The 19,116-nt window shown below is 43.2% G+C and overlaps 1 protein-coding gene across 10 annotated transcripts in view; it reads left to right on the top strand.

Moving 5' to 3' along the window:
* The window catches only part of LOC116424730 (bromodomain adjacent to zinc finger domain protein 2B), a 65,347-nt gene that overhangs the window by 34,871 nt on the left and 11,360 nt on the right, over window positions 1-19,116 (top strand). For 2 of the 10 annotated variants that reach the window (XM_076365210.1, XM_076365213.1), the window contains exons 7-19: window positions 403-646; window positions 1,383-1,644; window positions 2,510-2,934; window positions 3,427-3,741; window positions 4,318-4,592; window positions 5,067-5,148; window positions 7,883-8,476; window positions 13,557-13,622; window positions 14,613-14,657; window positions 15,623-15,676; window positions 17,725-17,923; window positions 18,002-18,121; window positions 18,521-19,094. In XM_076365210.1, coding sequence (XP_076221325.1) covers window positions 403-646; window positions 1,383-1,644; window positions 2,510-2,934; window positions 3,427-3,741; window positions 4,318-4,592; window positions 5,067-5,148; window positions 7,883-8,476; window positions 13,557-13,622; window positions 14,613-14,657; window positions 15,623-15,676; window positions 17,725-17,923; window positions 18,002-18,121; window positions 18,521-19,094 — 3,255 coding nt within the window. The remainder of the gene's footprint in view (window positions 1-402; window positions 647-1,382; window positions 1,645-2,509; window positions 2,935-3,426; window positions 3,742-4,317; window positions 4,593-5,066; window positions 5,149-7,882; window positions 8,477-13,556; window positions 13,623-14,612; window positions 14,658-15,622; window positions 15,677-17,724; window positions 17,924-18,001; window positions 18,122-18,520; window positions 19,095-19,116) is intronic. The other 8 variants (XM_076365214.1, XM_076365219.1, XM_076365216.1 and 5 more) reach the window with 6 other exon arrangements.

Raw genomic sequence — 19,116 nt, 5'->3', positions numbered from 1 at the left:
ATCACTTTCTTTATTTAATTCGAAATTGAACATCGTTACCTGTTAACCATTCAACCTTCATTTAGTTACTTATTAAAGGGAGAACATAACTTCAAAAAGGATAGTCGTGAAAGGAAATATAATAGAAGCGGTCAATATAACAAGTATTCGCGGATTTTTACGCAGAAACATGAAACTGTATAACTGGAAATGCACTAGTTACAGAGAAATAAATGAAGTATCCAGAAATCGCATTTTAAAATAATTATTAGAAAAGATCATTTCTTATTGTAATTCTGTTTTCCTAATGATATTCTCGAAAAGTTGAATCTGCTTAAAGATCCGCGGTCCAAACACAAATTTGTTCGATAACTCGTAGAACTCGAGTGAGAAGTTATATTAATCGAGATTTATTTTATTCAGCGATCCTAGCAGTATATTGGGGGGTGTACGGCTGCCTCCCGACACAGAGATCATCAAGTACACGTCGAGCATAGTCGGTCCAAAGGTTCCTGGCACAACGAACCGCGGCAGGAAGAAGACTATATCCTTGGACACGCCGAGCGTGAGCGTGCACCCGCCGCCGGTGCCCGCTCTCACCGCTCACCAGACGAACACGACGACGACGTCGCTGATGATGGAGCCGAGAAAGTACAACCGTACAGGGGTAATTGCCATTTCTGTGCTATCACACGATCCACCGGAACGCAACATCGACTGCGTCTGAATATATTTCCACGATTGTCTTTGTAATATTCTAAGTGGAGAGCATAAACGATCCTTGGCTACGTTTCAGTTGCTCAAGACGTTTGTGCTACCAGCCAATTTGTACGATTGTCCCTTGGACATCTTACCACGTAATTTTATCCCGATAATATACAATATTCAATTGCTTTCTCCTGGATCCGCTGATTTATATCTTTATCTCCGTGAAGTATACCTCGTCGTATCGTATTGCCTCGAGGATACCTGTGAGTTTGCATCTTTGTATACTAATTTCGAGAGAATAGATGGATTCAATGCAGAAATGGCATGTTTTGCAGTCTTGTAATTCAAAATTGGAAACTATTTACCACCCTATTGGACATTCGGTTATGTAATCATGGAATTTACCTCTCGCCAGTAATAAACTTCATATGATTAATATTCCACCGTGACTTTGTCAAATTTCTTAATACCAACGTTATAACACCGCGGTATCCAATAATTGTGAGGTAATCGAAGTGGAAATGAAAAGTTGCTGGAAGGTGAAGTCAGACACGGTCGACATGTTAGGTCATCGTGACCGGTTGAACAGTTTCAAACATTCTGCTATATAAATAATCAAATAAATAAATAAATAAGAAATGGGGGTAAAGGAAAATATAGGTTAGCTAACCGTTGCCGATTTCGTGTTCTTCCAGAACGAGTCGAACGACTACAGAGAACCGGTGGACCGCGTGGAAGTGATCAAGCTGCCGGCGCACTCGACGAACGGTTCCGTTCTTCCGGCGCCTACGTCGTACACGACGACCACGAACGCGAACAGTTCGAACGATTCGGATGCGCCGCTGAATCTCTCGCTGAAGCCGGCCACGACGAGTAGTAGCTCGCCGATATCCGGCAGCCAGCCGCTCAGTCAGCTCAGCAATCTGAGCCAGTCGTTGCTCGCCTCCGATCGAACATGTGAGTAAACCACCACCGCCGTGATATATAGTGCCTACGCGTTATATCGATTCCCATCGTTTCGCGCGATCAGCCATACTAACTTCACAAACATGTTGCCTAACCAACGCCAGATCGCTCCGGAGCCGGCTCAGTACGTTTAACGAACAAGCAGAAGCAAACATGAGTGAACACAGGCAAAGGCGCATTATCGCCTGTCGATAGATCAAAAGAAAACATTCCCGATCGTTCGTACAACTGTGACACGAATAAATTGAATGTTGATCGGAACACCAATGAACATGAGCAAGTTTCATTTTAACTCGCGGTAGGGACGAATCTGCTCGTCATCCAAAATTGATTTTATTTTTCAATCACTCCTTTCCTGTCTATCTATGCGTCTCCCGTCTATCTGGATCGTAAATGGATACTTGCATTAATCTTACGAAAATAGAGCTGCTCAACGATAGCCGACGAAGTTACCTGTCTCGCGGGTTATGAGATGTTTTTTTTAGGAACTAGTTCCTTGGAATAACAAATCGAATAACAAATAACAAATCGATATATATAGACTTAAATATGCAAACATCGTCAATCTTCCATAAAAATCCGAGAATTCTTTTTGACCAACCCAATATTAATCCTTCAAAATATTTCGATCGTTAGCCATAAGATTCCCAATCGGAACTTCAATTTCTAAACACCTGTACTTACTCACGTTCGTTCATCGTTCGCTTAAATCAACGTACAGATCCGGCTTCAGGTTCTCAAAGTTCTTTCAACATCATCCTTCCCATCATGAACCCCGCCCAATAAACTCTCATCGACGTTCTTTGTGAAAGATCAGATTCTCAATAAGACTGTGTCGTTGCTCCACCCCATTCAGTCTCCTTTCAAATGGAAATATTTGATTCGCGACCCGCAGCGAGGCGAAAGCCGGGCCCGAAGCCGCGAAGGGTGCCCCAGAACTCGGTGCCGGTGCCCGCGTCGCCCAGCCCGTCGCTGGCGCAGCTGTTCGCAGCTGCGGACTCGCCGCAGCGGCCCAGCAGCGGCAGCGAGGAGAGCGAGAGCGCCAGCACGACTCACCACAAAGATGGCCGGCCGAGGAACCTGGGCCGCGGCGTGTCCAAACCGAAGAAGAACACGGTCGCCTCGCTGCTGGCCCAAAGCAGGGCCTTGGGCATCAAGCCCACGCCGACGTTGGACCCCAGCATGCCGCTGCCACATCAAGTCTCGTTGCTCAGATCGAACATCCTCGCTGCCCAGCTGCACGCCACTGCGACCGGACAAGGCATCGACGACAAGAGTCAGGTAAATCGAGTCAGGATTACGATTGTTGGAATTCACGCTGGGAATTGATTGATATGAACCGATTGTCGAAGACACGAGAGTGAGAATATCAGTGGAATTGCGTTTGTGATCATCTATTTTTGATACTTGCCGGCGAATTGAAGGTTTAGTTCAAGGGCGAGATTTTTGAACGAGAATTATTCCTTCGTGATTACTGGAGAGCGTTTGTAAAGGTAGTTTCAGAATATTCGATTAATTCTCAGCGTAGACAGTGAATCTAATAATTACTAAATTTGATGAATGTTCTTATGATTCTTATTCATTCAGATTTCTTTTTGCGTTTTTTTATTGTTATCGATTATAATTTTTCTGTTTTTCCTTATCGTTTCATTTCGAAGAATTTATATTTCTTTTCGAACGCGTATTACTAAGGAAGAGGACGAAACCCGGCCGCCGATCGTTTTGCTTTTTTTTCACTTATGATTTCGCACTAAAACCATGCTCCCTATATAGCGGTCTTTGCAGGAGAAGATGAAGAATAAGCTGCTGGAGGTGTCCGGCGAAGAGAGCAACATGGACGTGACCAGCGAGAGCGGTAGTAACACCGACGTTGTGACGGACACCGACGACGACAACACGGATGGCGTCTCAAACGCGAAGAGAAGAAAGGTGAAGCCCAGCGAGAGGGACCTTCAGGTTCCTCTGGAACGTGGCTGGAAACGGGAGACAGTGATCAAGGGATTAGGGAAATCGGGGGTGATAAAGGGTGACGTGTCTTACTATAGTCCTTGCGGAAAGACGTTCAGGAGCAGTCCGGACCTGGCTAAGGTTAGTCACGTCTTTCACTGAAATCTTACGATTACTACTAGAGCTAGACAATTCGGGTTCCTAAATCTGAAACCTTGTTGAAAAATATTTGACAGTCTAGAGATTAAATTCGAATAGAAAGCTTCACCCTATCTTTTTCACTAAAGAGATGAAAGTAGTCTAAACGAAGAGGTTCTAGCAGAGTGTTTATGATCCTATAAACAAACAGAACAGGCCATAAAATAAAACAATGAATTTTCGGAGAATAAAGATACTCTTAACTGTGTAAACTGACTAATGTCAGGCTAAAGATTGATATAGTAACAATGGAAGCTTTTACTTCGCACCCGAAGTCGATTCTTCTTCGATGTCTCTTGAATAACGAGTAACGTCTACTGAGGTATTGAATTGCTCGAAGGTGTAGAGATTTACGGACCATTGTATTCTAATGAAACGGAAGACGCTGTTTATCATAAGCACGATGTATTCCTGCCTCGAAAGAAAATGTGTACCAATGACAGTTCGAATCCCCGGTTGATTACAGCAGATCCATCTCCGGTTCGAATAAAATGAATAACATTTCCTTTCCCTTTTTAGTTCTTGGAGCAACAGAATCCCGCAGAGTTGACAACGGCGAACTTCTCGTTCTCGTCCCGTCCGCTGGTGGGCGAGTTTCTGCAGCCGACGATGGGCCTCGCGGAGGCGGAATTCGTTAGGCTGGGCGCTCAAGAAGTGGCCAGGAGATTGGAGGAGCTTAGAGCCGCCGGTGGCTTCAGAGATGTGCGAACGAACAATCAGTACGAAAGGGAGAAGCTCGCGTACGCGAAGAAACTGGCGAAGGAAGAGGCGCAGCGGCACAAGGAACAGGCTAGGTTGGTTGAACATCTTCGACAGCGGAATTCTCTAATCTAAAAGACCTGTTTATCTTTCCCTTAAAATCGTGGAAAGGGAAACTCGAAGGAAACTAACGATTTACTTTCCTCGAACTTTCAAAGTTACGTAAAGCAGACTTCGGGCTAGTACAAATTGTTGATGAGGATTAAAGGGAAGGCGCAACGATTTTTCTAAATTAAATTTTCTGAATTTATAGAAACATTACTTGTAACAGTTTTGCAATTTGACTAATTAGTCAGCTACTGATTGCTTTAATCGAATGATAGTTGAAAATATGAAGCATCCGCTAAAGTTAGAGTCTATGAACGTGGATGATCGATGGATTGTCTAGGAAAGTAATGTTACTGTAAGTTTGTTCCCTCAATGAATAAACCAGGAAATGTTATCGATGCCCAGTCGAAGATTAGGAATGTCTAGTAACTTAGTTCAATCATTTGGAATTCCTGTCGCAGGCTGATTAAGGAGCAAGAGAAATCGGAACGTCAGGAGGCAGTCAGACGAGAGCGGGAAATTCGAAATCAGCAGCTGCTCGAGGTAAGTTAAACGCTCTCACACGAATCGTGTCTTCCTTTTTCACGTTTTTTGTCTCGATTCTCGTTGTTTCGTTCACAAGGAATCTGTTCTCTTACTCTATTTGGGATACCTTACTACGTTTTTTGTATTTTGTCCACCTGTCGTGCGTGTCGCATGCTCTCTGTGTGTGTCGTATTTTATATTATACATACATATATATATGTATATATATATATATATATATATATATATATATATATATATAATTTATATTCTATATACATATATACATATATATACGTATATATATGTATATATTTTTCCAATTGATATTCTTGTAACCAGATAATTTTACTCGCATATTTATACATATATATATAGCCATATATGCATATGTATATATATGAACCCCTGTGACCTAATTACGATCCGTAAAACCAACCAAGAAAACGTCCCAGGACACACGAAAACCACCCGACCCCATAGTCAACCAACAATCGCTAGCAATAGTGACAGGAGAACCCAGCATGTCCTCCTAGTATCTTTCTCCGACTGACACCCTTAGCCCCACCAACCCTAACTCTTTTATTTCTCGTTTTTTTCTCTCTTGATTTCGTGCCCCCCGCCCGGACACAATAGATATATTGTTTGTTTTGTTCTTCTTTTATTTTTTTTAATTTTCCGTTCAGTCACCAGTGAGTCGAACGTCTTTTAGTCGTTTAAACGGAGATCGTTTGTGGCTGCATCTCGCTTCCGGGTCCTCCACTCGGCGAGAATCGACGCGATCGAGCGAGGACCTGGCGATTTTCGGTTTCTCAGGCCGACCGCATTTACCGCGTTCGGCCTTTTCCCAGAGAAACGGGGACGGACGGAGGAATAGTTGTCGAGAAAATCGAAGCCGCGAAACGGTGTTCATTGTTCTAATCGGAGGAACTTTATCTTTACGGTTTCTAGTTGATTTCCAATGATTTCACTCTTTTCCCCGGAATACCGGGATACCGAGGCGGCCGATTTTCTCGACGAGAATAGTTTCCGCAAACGAGAGTCGAAATTTGTTGCTCGAAATCTGTATAGTCGTGTGAACTCGATTTACCCAGCCTCCCGACGCTTTTTATGTGCGCTGTAGACCAGTCTCAGAGTACTCGGTTTTGCCGTGGCATTTAATCCTACCCGCCTAGTTTTCGTAGCACACGAAGGCGAATGATCGTGTGAACAAGTTATAGACCCGACGAGAAGACCGAGACTAGACGCAGTTCGTTGCTCTTCGAACGGCACAACGAACGTTCTTGCATCCACCGGAAGACGGATCGCTTCGGACCGAGTGCGCTCCGAGTTTTCCAAATTACTCGATCTCAAGATCATCGCGTGGCTTATGATAATTCGATGAACCGAAAGAATGAAAAATTATTAACGTAAATCCTAATCGGAGAACACGGGGTCCAGAAAGCGCGAAGACACTCGGCGCCTTGCCCGGAAACCTTCTCGAGCTGTGGTTGTCCGAGTTAAGCTTGTTTTCGGTTCGAAAGGGAAAATCGATCTCGTGGGAGCACGTGGCAGAAGGAAAACGGTCGAGAACCATTCGGGCAAGGCCGTGCCCGGCGAAGTAGATGCGCGAGTGTAGAAACTTTTTAATAGTCCCATCTCCATTGTGACAGTTGTCCAGAAGTATAACACCCGATCGTTAATCCCTTCGCCCGAGCGAGACACACCAAGAGTTCCTCCAGCAGAAGTCCTTCTCGATCACTGTTACTCGTTCGCTCATTCATCCTCGCTCCGCATTCACTTGCATCCACCTTCTCACACGCACTGCACATCAGACCGACCCTCTCCCGACCCCGAACCCCTTGAAAACAATACACGCAACACAGACCGTGTAGAACGAGACGTTTAGAGGAAAGATCGTCGACCGACGAGACAGGGAAAAGTGGAAAACGTAGATAGAAATTGGGTTAACTGGCTTGGACAAGACAGTAGGGATGCCCGTTCCGCTGATAATCGATCCTGGACGATCCACCGCTTTCCGTGAACAAAGGTTTCTTTGGTTTGGAATCGATTTGCGGAGAAATATTGAATCGAACCGTTGATTTGTGAGGAGGAAACCTGTTTTGAATGTTATTTGCTACCGTTCGTCCTGGGGTGCAATTAGTGGCTTGAATTGCTCAGAAGGTTTTTGCAACTATTTAGGGAACGACAGTCAGCGCATAAGAATGTCTTCGTTCTCTTTCATTTAGGAATTCGCTAATATTGTTGAAAATTTGCAATAATTTACTTGAGATTACTTCAATCGAAATAACCATGTCGGACAGCGTCTCCTCTCGAAATCACAGCGTTTCGATACTGACTTCCCCCGCAGCACCGAATCGGTTGCGAATCTAAAAAAAGCCTTAGCCCATCCTCTTCACAGAGAGACCACGCCACCAACCAATTCACCACAACCACCACCATCACCACGAACACCACCAACCACCACATCACCAACCATCACAACCCAAACCACTTCTACTAACCCGAGCTCTAAGACAGACACCCGAACAAGCGTGTCCCCTATCGAACAGACGGGGTGCGCGTCGCAAAGAGCTCGCTCGAGGTGTGTGTGCGAGTGTGTGTATGTGTGTGTGTGTGTGGTGTACCCCACCTCCGCACGCGAACAACCACCCGACACGCAAAAACGAACCAAAACCGTACCGTACCGAAACCGAAAACCGTCGATTAACACGATCGATTATCGGGCATCCCCCTAAACCTAAAAACGCAGGGTCGAAAGCGGCTAGCGTTCACGATCAAGCAGAAAATGAAGATCATCCAAGAGATCGAACGCGGCAAAAGCAAGAGCGACGTGGCGCGCGAGCTGGGTCTGGCTAGCAGCACGGTGGCTACCATCTGGAAAAATCGTGAGAGCATTGCGGAGAGCTGGAGAAACCGGGACATGATGCAACACGCCGACCCGGAGGACGCGAAGAAGTCGGCCGCGCTGTCGGCCGCGTCCGCGGGCCTCGCCTCGGTGACGCCATTGCCGGCGAACGCGGTGCTCAGCACCGCGAACACCACGAGCACGACAACGCCCGCCGCGTTGCCCGCCGTCGTGGTGGCACCGCCGACGGTCCAGGTGGTACCACCGCCTCCGCCGCCTCCGCCTCTACCCATGACGAACGCCGCCGTAGCCGCCGCAGCCGCTACCACGGCCGCCGTCTCCTCCGTCGCCCCGTTGCCGTTGACGCAGTCGCAACCGACCACGCAGCCCACCACGCCAACCTCCTGCACCGCGTCCACAGGCACCACCACCACCAACGCCAGCATGGACAATACCCAGCAGGCCCAGACCCAGACGCAAAGTCAGGAGCTTCTGGAGGTAAGATCGTCGTAATTGACGCCCTCCTCAAAAAAAAAAAAAAAAAAAAAAATGAAAAGATGAATGAACCCTGATGTCATTCCGTCCCGATACCAACCCCCGAGTCGAACCACCCTCACGGAGCTTCTTCTTGTTCTTCACGGACGTTTCTTTCGAGAAATGAAAGATGGAGGAATGGGTCGGATGATGATGGGTCCTGGAAGGATAACTGCTAGGGCGGTCCTGTTTATGGGGTCGTTTTGCGCGAAGCGTAGGATCCTCTGGTAGAGTTGGACTGAGAATTTTTGTTGAATCTTCTAGCGATCTTCCGATGAAATTGGAATTTGCATACAAGGGCACGGGGGAAAACTGTTGAAGTGATTAATTACTGTAGACAAGTTTGCGCAAACATTCTCAGTCCAGGAATTGATGAGATATTGAATATGAATGAGATAGTCGAGCGCAAAAATGTCTTCTGAACGACCACCTTCTAGCAGCCTCCTCCATCATGGCCGCCGTCATTCCGCGTAACCCCCAAATAGCTGTTCTCTGAAGGAATTGATATTCTCAGCCTTGCCTTCACGGTTCTCCACGTGATTCGCGATACCCCGAATCCTCTGTACATCATCATCGAAACCCTCATCGACTTCACGCCCACTAATGAATGTTGACTGTTGTCCCCGCGATTCGTTGGTCCACCGTTCCCCTCCTCCTACCGTTTTTTGATTTTCGTCTGATTCCACACGAGGACCGATTAAAACCGATGGACCTCTCGAGGTAAGACTACGATTGCCTGGTTTTCTATGTCGTCCTCCGCATTCAGCGAATCGTAAATCCCCGTACATCATCCCCGATCGCTCATCCCCCCATCACCGAAATAGATTAAGTTTTCACTGTGACCACCAGAGGTAAGATATTTACTAGTCATTCTCTCAATCTTTTTGTTCTTATTTTCTTTTTCGTTTTCGTGGACGTTAATCATGTCAGTTTCATGTGTATATTGTGATCACGTAAACGTTCGTCGCGTGATCGATTACATCGCCATTTTACATCAGCCATCCTTCCCCACGGATCTCTCGATTGCCGACGCGTGTACCGTGCTTTTCATTGTTTCTCCCTCAATTTCTTTCGATTCCGTCATTATGGTTTCTACATTCCGTGCGCGGATAATTGGGAAATCGGACTCTGTTCGTCGCGGCGTTTGTTTTGATCGCCCGCGATCCCACCGAGCGACAGTTTATTTCTACCCGGCGCTCGTTTCGGCGGGGATGGAAGCTACGCGGCGCGGAAAGCGAACTTGCCGGACCATCGAATTTTACGTTCGGTCGGGATACGTTTTAGGATTCGCCGATCTGCGGAAACTTTTCCGCGGGAAACTTCCTTCCGCCGTTTCGTCGATAACTTTCCAGCGACTTAACGGTGCAAAAATTACGATAGATCGTAGGAACGGAACACCCGGGCCAGCTCGACCGCGTTAACGTCGCCGCATCGGAGGACACACTGTACACGAACACTAGTACGCCACGCATACCTAGATGCACACACGGTGCTTTTGTAGGAGACCAAAAGAAAAATAAGGGGAAAAAAACGATGGGTGATACCACGTGAATATACTATATAAATCCCCGCTGATCGCTGAATCGTGGTCTTTTTTGAAACGGGACGAGTGACGCGAAATGAAGCCGAGCTTTTGATCGATCCGCCTGCACGGTTTGTTAATGTCGATGTAGACCTTTATAAATAGATCAAGAATGCTTACGTTTTTACGGTGTAAATTACAGTTACGTTGCAGAGGATGTTGGATACGGAACATGTTTCATAAATACCTACAGAAATAGAATAAAATAGATATTCTTGCAAAATTAAATAAATGAGTATCTTTGCGAATATTCAGAGCTGTTTAGAAATTGTAGGTTTTTATATTCTGTACTTGCAATCGCATACGAGTAACGGGACAGAAGGACAGGGTTATGGCTTTCTAAAATATTCAAGCGCCCTGTTACGAAACAATTTATGTTTACCGGAAATATACTGATGCATAGCGATGATCAAACGTATTAAACGATTATCGAAATCGAAGTCGGCGGACGACGGATTACGAGCTCGTTATTTGTGTTTCGAAAATGAACCCCGATTCGGATCGATCGGTGGAAAGGGACTGAATCGAGAATAGTACGAGCTCTTTCACAAGGAACAACTTGAAACATATTTCAAACACCTAACATTGCAAACAAACAATTGATCTGATATTTGAAAGTTTAAATTTGAAGTTAGAACATTTTAAATTTCAAATTTGAAGTATCTAAATTACCATTAATTTCTAGTTTCAAGGGTCATCAAATTACGCGAATATGTTTCGGGTGTCAGTTTCCAAAATGCGCTGACACGTGAAGGAGCTCTCACAGGACTCGAATCCTCGTGATTATAGCGATCGAAGCTGACACAATATTTTATATATAGAAAGAAAAAAGTATATAAAGAAAAAGAAATATCTGCGTATCCAGTACGATGAAGTATATGGTAATACCGACTATCGTAACGCTATCCTGTGCTTCTCCTGTCACTATACAAGAAATAACAGCTAGCTACATGATTATCCAGCATGCCGTAATGGTTTTTTTTATTTTCCGAATTTTCGCGCGTGTTCCTTCGCCCGATCGTCACGGGAACACCGCAGCTGCCGAGACGAGCATACGAAGTCGCTTTCTGTTTCCTTTCACGCTCTACTTTCGTTCTCCCCTGGCTAAACAACAAAAGAAAAAAAGAAAGACAATAGAAAGAATGAAATAACAACCGAGCATCACGGTCGCGGCACACGTATAATTAAAACTTAACCGATTAATCGTTACAATTATCGCTGTTACCACTGTTGCGACTGTTTATTAATATTATTACAACACCTAATCACCGCCACGATCACATTCTTCTCACAGCTGTCGTTCAGATCTCTATCCGCAGGCTGGCGCACAGCGCTGTTCACAAGACAAACCCTATCAGCTTTCAGCGATTAATCGATAACACACTGACAATATATTTATATAATATGTGCATACCATAAAAGGCGAGTATATTTGCTTGGCTCCTGCATGTGCTGATTTATATATATATTATATATACAAATATAAATATATAAATATTTCTCTTTTCACTTTTTTATCAATTCTACAACTGTGTTCTCTTGTCTGATTTTCCATTTTTTCTGATCTTCTTTCTTCGTAATTCTGGACTCATTGTGTTTCAACATTTTCTCTGTATAAAATTGTGGTGGTGGTTTATATACATATTTATATATACATCTATATGTATGTATATTTCACTTTTATATACTCTCTATCTCTCTTTCTACCTATCTCTTTCTCTCTATATTTCTTACCCATACTTTTTATACATATATATATTTATATACATATTTAATATCAATATTTTTCTATATTTCTCTCAGTAGTTTGGTCGGACGCTTTTGGTTTTCCACGAGTTTCTTTCTCTCTTCGTTTCCGTTCGTCGTATATACACACACATGTACACAGATTTACCAAACGGTTCCGTCGATTCTCCACGAACAACACGCGGACGATCGTTCTTATGACCGTTCACTTTCTGCTTGGCTGCTCCTTTTCTCAACATTATTGTATAATATATATATATCACGAGGTTTTTTATGACAGCATGCCGATCTCTTGCTGTTTGTTCCTCTCTCTCTCTCTCTCTTTCTCTTTCTCTCTCTTTCTTTAATGGGGCGTTTTATATGGTTTTTCTCTCTTTTGGATACGGGAAAATGGGGTTGGGAGGGGGGCAAGGGAGAATTCTCTTTGTTGTGTCGTTCAATCGAATTGTTACTCGTCAACAGGACCACCCTACGTTGCCAAGACGCGTTCCCCGCGTTCGAGGGGAGTTTTATTTACCTTTTACCGATCGGACATCGGCTAGCTTCTTACACGATTTTTCTAACATTTTTTTTTTTTTTTGTTAGATCGTATCAGTTTTGTTGTTGTACCGCGATAGAGTAAGACAGTGTCACTAGATATCCTAGAGTAGTGCTTGGCCCCTGTCACCGACTCTGCTGATATTAGCCGCGCTTCTACACGTTGCTTCCGAATCACAACACCGGAGAAATCGGTTCTCTCGCGGATGACGATTGAAAAAAATTGTTGGTCAGGGTATACGGAGTTCGTTGAAGATACTTCAGGCACGTTCGAGGAACAGACGGTCTTAAAAACTGCAATGAACAACGTCACAGAATTGTTTTTTTTTTTTATTTTTTTCTTGTGGTCCATCTATCCAGGCTATTTTCTTCGACGGAGAAACGTATCGGGAATGTTAAGTGATACTTCTGTCTGTTATAAAAAAATAGCACTTCCTTGGCGCTTCTTGTAATATACTTCTGCGAGGAAAAGGGCGTTAAGAGATTTTTTCATTCGAGAATAGCACTAAAATAAAATTGTTGTGTTAAAATTTAGTTAAGGATGCCTTCGGCGCGATGTAGTATCTCACCACGCATCGAAGTCTCCGGAACGACACGTTAATATTGCGATTTCGACTTTGTTATGCTAAAATAAAGTATATTATCCATATAAAATCATATACAGCCTAATTTATTTAAAAAATGATGAAAAATTTCCAAGAGTTAGTGATCCAAATATTCACAATTACCGAAACTTTGAATATTCGAAACCTCTTACATAAAGGTGATGAATACGCGAATCGATATAAAAAAAAAACAAAAACAAAAAAATTAGATCATGTGACTATTCATTTGCTAAAACAAAGGTTAAAGTAATAACATTATACTTCAAAGGAAATTGCTAAAAATTCTTAAGCCTCTACGAAAATAATGTTATTCTACTTCAGTGAAACTTGAATTCTATGCGAGAAGGTTCAAGGAGCATCGTGCTATTCTTTTATCGCCGAGAGATCTATCATTTGAACTCAATACACGTTAAACTTCGAGAGGGTAGGAAACGAATTTCAAAACGACAGGCCTCCCTGACGGATTAGAAAAAGAAAAGAGTTCAAAGAAAGCAAAGAGTTCATTTTGTAAATATGCCGACGAAATTTACAATTGATGGATGTGAGTGACGTGTGTATATGGCATTGTGCGCAGGCTCGGAAAAAACGGCAGGAAGAGGTGGAGAAGATACGACTGGAAGAGCAACAACGGAAGCAACAGGTAATCATAAAATCGTTGTTACACGCGCCCTCGGTTTCTCCGTGGTCCTCACCCCTGCCACCATTAAAATAAAAATTATCGAAGGTACTTCTAGTTTAGAGGACGTTCCTCAAGACGTGAGAGCTGCACTGTATGTACGTATTACACGGACCACCTTTATTTCCTAAATGAAGCTCGTTTGTATTAGGTCTGGGTTAGCGTTTACTTAACATTATAACACATTAATACTTTATTCTTATTACTACAGTTATTACTACTATTATCATTAACATTTTATTTTTTAAAAACAAAGGTAGTCCGTACAATACGTAAGTACCTTATCGAGAAACTACCGCCCCTCTACGCGACATATTTTCGCAACGCTCGCAAATGTAATTTCGTGGCGAATTACTCTCGCGCCTGTTATTCAATTTATTTACCAGCCACGCGAGTAAATCTCGTTTCCTTCGCGACGCGATATCGAACGTTCATTTTTAATTAGAATCGAATTTATTTTTGAAAGCGGTCATTTGTTTGTTCGAAAATGATCTGCGGGTTTTCAGCATTTAACGCGATAACGGTTAAAAACACGAATCACTCAATTGTATAATATTCCTATCCTATTATGTATTCAGCACAATATTTGTTTAAGATGTCGTTTTTAAATGAAAATATTCATTTTTAAATATTTCTTTTACGACAGCAGTTTACAAATTGCCATCGCTAATGTATTTGTGTTGCTAATAAATCACACCTTTAAAAGGAAATTGCTTTTTTTAACCATTAGAGGATAATAATCTCTCAGCGAACGTGTCGCGGTTAGAAATTGAAATCCGCTGGTTCGTTTACGGACAGCGTAGAGTTTCTAGTTGCTCGGCGGACTATCACGTTTTCCCCCGCTGTTAGATCCTCCGATTAACTTCATTAGATCCCTCGGTAAATATCGGTTGTGCATACGGCACGCAGTGTGGTAACGATAATGATAAACTGGAATTAATTCTGATTCGCCAGGAGCGGGAGCTGAAGCGGCAACAGGCGGTTATGTTAAAGGAACAGGTGAGTTCTCCAATATATCATAGATCCCCAGCCCTAGATCGTGTCATTTGCTGTAGACTAGACGGTGTGCGTGTGTGTGTTCCGTAGAAATATTAGCTTTCGTTTCATTATCTCCATCGCTTTCGTTCATCGTTTCCCCGCGCTCTAATCTACGCGATATCATAAAGTCAAGTTGATTACCTTCATTTCTCTTCCGGTACGGATTCATTTAGCAATTATTATTACCGTAACCGTATCCCACTCAGGATTCATTAACCGTTACCGACAGCAGTTGCTCGAAAACGTCGATACCTCGTTTCCCACCTTTTTTTTTTATTCTTCCTCCCCCGCGTTTTCCCCGTGAATTTTTAACTGCCGATATCACATACATTAATTTCCAGAACGCGAAGCTGCGCGACGGTGAGGAGATCATAATTGTACTCGATTTCATTCGCAAACTATCTTGCCCTTCTCTATTACCGTGTTGTACTTCACTTTCCCTCGGTTTTGTTCCCATAGATTACACGCATTGTCGAACTTCTGTTACACGTGTGCTTCTCGTATATTAGTTGTTTTACTCGTTGTTTATCGTGTCCTTGGTTGCGAACGTAGATCTCGTGTTCGAATTGAACGGGGATGCGACCTTTGTCTACGTGTCCTCGGTGTAGTTCAATAAGAACAGGTTTTTCTCGAAAAGTTACGCCGGGAGTGAAGAACAATGTAAATGGAAATCGATCGTAGAGAATTTTTGTATGTAACTTGCTGCAACATGATAGTTTTCTCTGCTTTTTTTTGAAATGTAATTGTTAACGAATCGGAGAAAAGAAAGAGAATATAGTGCAGTACTGCAAGCTTTTTAGTTTCTGTATATTGCTCGCGATTCGGAATATCGATCGAGTCCTGCAAACGAGAGCGAGAAGTACTGTTAGCCTGAGCTTAGAGGTAGTTTGAGCACTGGTGGACTGTGGATATGTTTTGTGCCGCAGATGTACATGCAGGAGCTCACCAAGCAGCGCGAGATGCTCTACACCGTCGAGCTGGTATGTCTCATACCCAATCTAGTTTAATAAGACGACCTCACTAAACGGAACGGATCGCGTCTCGAGTACCTTAAACTGCTCGCCGGCCTCTGATCGTTGTCGATCGCTGAATTCACCGTCTCTCGATGAAATCTTCCGCTAGTATTGAATTCCTATTATTCCGTAATGCGTTAACCAATTAAAGATTTAATCGGTCGACGGTGAATATCAAATTTCCGACGATAACTGCCCGTGGTCGAAAGTGTTTGATTAAAATTCATTTGATACAACATCAAGGAGATGATATGTATTAAAGAAATAGAACGGAACAGTTGACTAGTAAATTAAAGATAGGGATGAAAATTAAAATAAATTTCAATTTACAGGAAAATTTCAGACAGCAGGGGGATGACGATAGAAGTGATTTATGGGGTTGATTAAAGAATTCTTCAAATTTCTGTTAAGAAAAGAGAAAAATATTATTTTTCTATACTAGTATTTCATTTATGTGGAGAATAGCGTTTTGTTCTATTTCCGTAGCTATTAATTGAAAGACTTTTTACTGTCGATGCTAAATTATTTCCATAACAGATTCGATTAAATACTTTACACTAAGGGCAGTAAAATCGAGCTCGGCCGAGGAGTTTAAAAGTATCACGTTTGATTGTGAGTTAGTACTCGAGACTAGCCTGCACATTGAAGTTGATTTTTAGTCGAAGATTCAACATTGTTACTAATCTTCAACGAATGATCGACGAAAGAACACGTTTAACGAGAGTTTAACATTATGGACCTTACTTAACGTGACATTTGATGACTATCGATCGACTAACAAGTGTATTTTCGTGTTTTCTGCCCTAATGTATGAGAGAATTAAAATAAAGGATGGAAAACATGCGAATATAATTTGGTAATTAATTGATAGAACACGAGTGCCTGAGTTTGATATGGTCCTAAAATGTTCTATCTCGGATTTTCACGACCGAGAACACTCACTGTTAATATTATTCGAAGGAAGTTGTGCTCACGACTTCCTCAAATAGAATCAACCACGTTAATATCCGCTTTTCGAGATATCCACGTTCACTAACCAGTATCCGCGACGACAATACATGTTCGTGACCAGTCATTACGCATCGTAGGTGCTTCATTATGCTTCGTTCACACCGATCAAAGTATCTCACGTTATTAACGTTCAAATTCTCTCCGCACGAATTATTTGAGAAATTATTAAACGGACGTTCGATTGGCTTATGAGGAGACGGTTCACGGTTTGTCGCCTAAGGAATAGTACAAGACAGTGTTCTTTTTAAAGTAACGACTACGAACGAGTTTTGTTTCGGTAGACAGCAGTCGTTAGTGATGGGATAAAAGCTTAAGTAGTTATATAATAGAATAAAACAATACGTATTTTATACTGTTTTAGACGTACCATTCCGAATTTTAACCCTAAAAGTTTACATAGTTTTTACTTCTTACGGGGAACTCGTATTATACAAATGTGTGAATGAGTAACAGAACGTTAAAAAAAAAACATTATGAATCATCATTCGTTTCGCAATCTGAACGATTATTATGTTTACGTCTCCTAGAATCTGTTATTACTTTGAAATACCTAAGATTTCCTTGAAACTGAACTTGGAAGAACTTGAATGAGTTGCTCGGTGAACTCGCGATTAAAACTACCTTGCATCCATCGCTAACGACTGCCTATCAGTCACCGAACAAAAATTCATGGTGTGGCCGAAATATCGAAGAGTGTGTTTGGGTAAGAGTTGCACGACGTATTTTTGGAACTAAAAAGAGATCAAAAACAAAAAAGGAAATCGATCTTAAATGAGGTTTCTACATTGCATCCGTGTTATACATCACTGTCATGCGTAGCTTCCTGACAAGTATTTTTTGGGTCGGTTGGTAGAGAGTTTGTCGTAGCCCGTGCGTGCCAAATGAACAAAAACAGTTGTGCTTTCGAACGGATTGTCACGAGATCTCTTTTGTCGATGCTGCATGAACGCTCAAACGTTGCCGTTTCTGCCGGTCGGTTCAATCGTTTCGGTTGGGTATCGCAGGAGAGGGAGAGAAGGAGACAGCACATGGCGTTGGTGCGGGCATTGGAGAACCGCCGGAAGATGGAGGAAAGGGAGAAGAAACGTCTCGAGGCGAGGGCCGAAAGAATAGCGTCGAAAGAGAAACGCGCCGAACAAAGGAAGATGGAGATGGAATTGATCGAGCAAATCAGAAAACCTGTGGAGGACATGGAGCTGACAGGTGCGCGGCCCCGGGAGGATTTTCATTAAACGCTCGAGTAAAATTTCCCCAACTAATTGCCCCCCCTTCCGATTCCAGATCATAGACCACTGCCAGAACTGAAAAGATTACCTGGGCTCAAGTTGTCCGGCCAAGCTTTCGCGGACATCGTGATGGTGTTCGAGTTTCTGCACAACTTCGGGGAAACTTTGGGCTTCGGTGAGTGGCTGCGTCGTTAATTCCGGAAGAACTGTAGGGCTGCTACCCCTCAGGCTGCTAGTTGCTAAACATGAAAAATGTGATACTCTTGAAAAATTATTTCTTGCCCCTTACGCGATCAAGATTGTCGTCGGGAAACTATATTTCATCTAGCAAAGTAGAAAATCTAAAAAAGTTCGTTACATATTCTTTATCAACGAGTTTACTTTTTCCAAGTAATAATTTCCTATTTGAAATACATATTTACATATTATTTACAAGAATCAAAACTTGTCCGTGATGCTATATTTGGAAGAGGATGAAAATCTTGAGAAATTTCCTTTAGTTTTCTGCTATGCCCACTTTTGGAGGATTGATAATATTATAAATTGCGATGATGATCACGTTTGACTCTAATAGACATGGATTCCTTGCCGAGCCTGAAGAGTCTTCAGTTGGCGCTTTTAAACGACGAGGAAGCGGAAGAGGAGATGCTTTCGGTGATGACCCACCTTCTAGTGTGCGCCATAGAGGATCCTGGAATCCCCCAGCCGGCAAGGCACACGACGGGTCTTGGACAGAGCCTACGACAAGCGGACATCACGCACGCGAACATCAGCGAGGTGTTGCGGATCTACTTGTACGCGAACGCAACCGGCGAGGTGAAAGCTTTGACTGGCGTCTGTCTCGAACGGGAACGCGACAAGAAGTTCGCCGATCATCATCAAAACGGCGGTGACTACGCCTCGACCTGTTCAGGGAAAAACGCCCAGTTCTACGAACATTTGCATAATAACGAGACCTGGAGGATGTCCGAGAGACTCCGGGACAAGCCGTTTCTGGCCCTGAACCCGACACACAAGGCGCAGATGCTCGCGTTCCTCTGCAACGAGCTGTTGCAGAACAAGGCTGTGATCAGACAGATTGAGGGAAGCTTGGAGACGGTGGCTCAGCTAAGGAAGGAGAGATTTGTTTTGGACACCAAGATTAGAAAGTGAGTGCCGCGGGAATATTAT

This window comes from Nomia melanderi, chromosome 2 (genome assembly GCF_051020985.1).
Source record: "Nomia melanderi isolate GNS246 chromosome 2, iyNomMela1, whole genome shotgun sequence".
Lineage (NCBI taxonomy): Eukaryota > Metazoa > Arthropoda > Insecta > Hymenoptera > Halictidae > Nomia > Nomia melanderi.
Note: the sequence above shows the minus strand (reverse complement) of the source record. Positions and strands in the feature narration are given on the sequence as shown.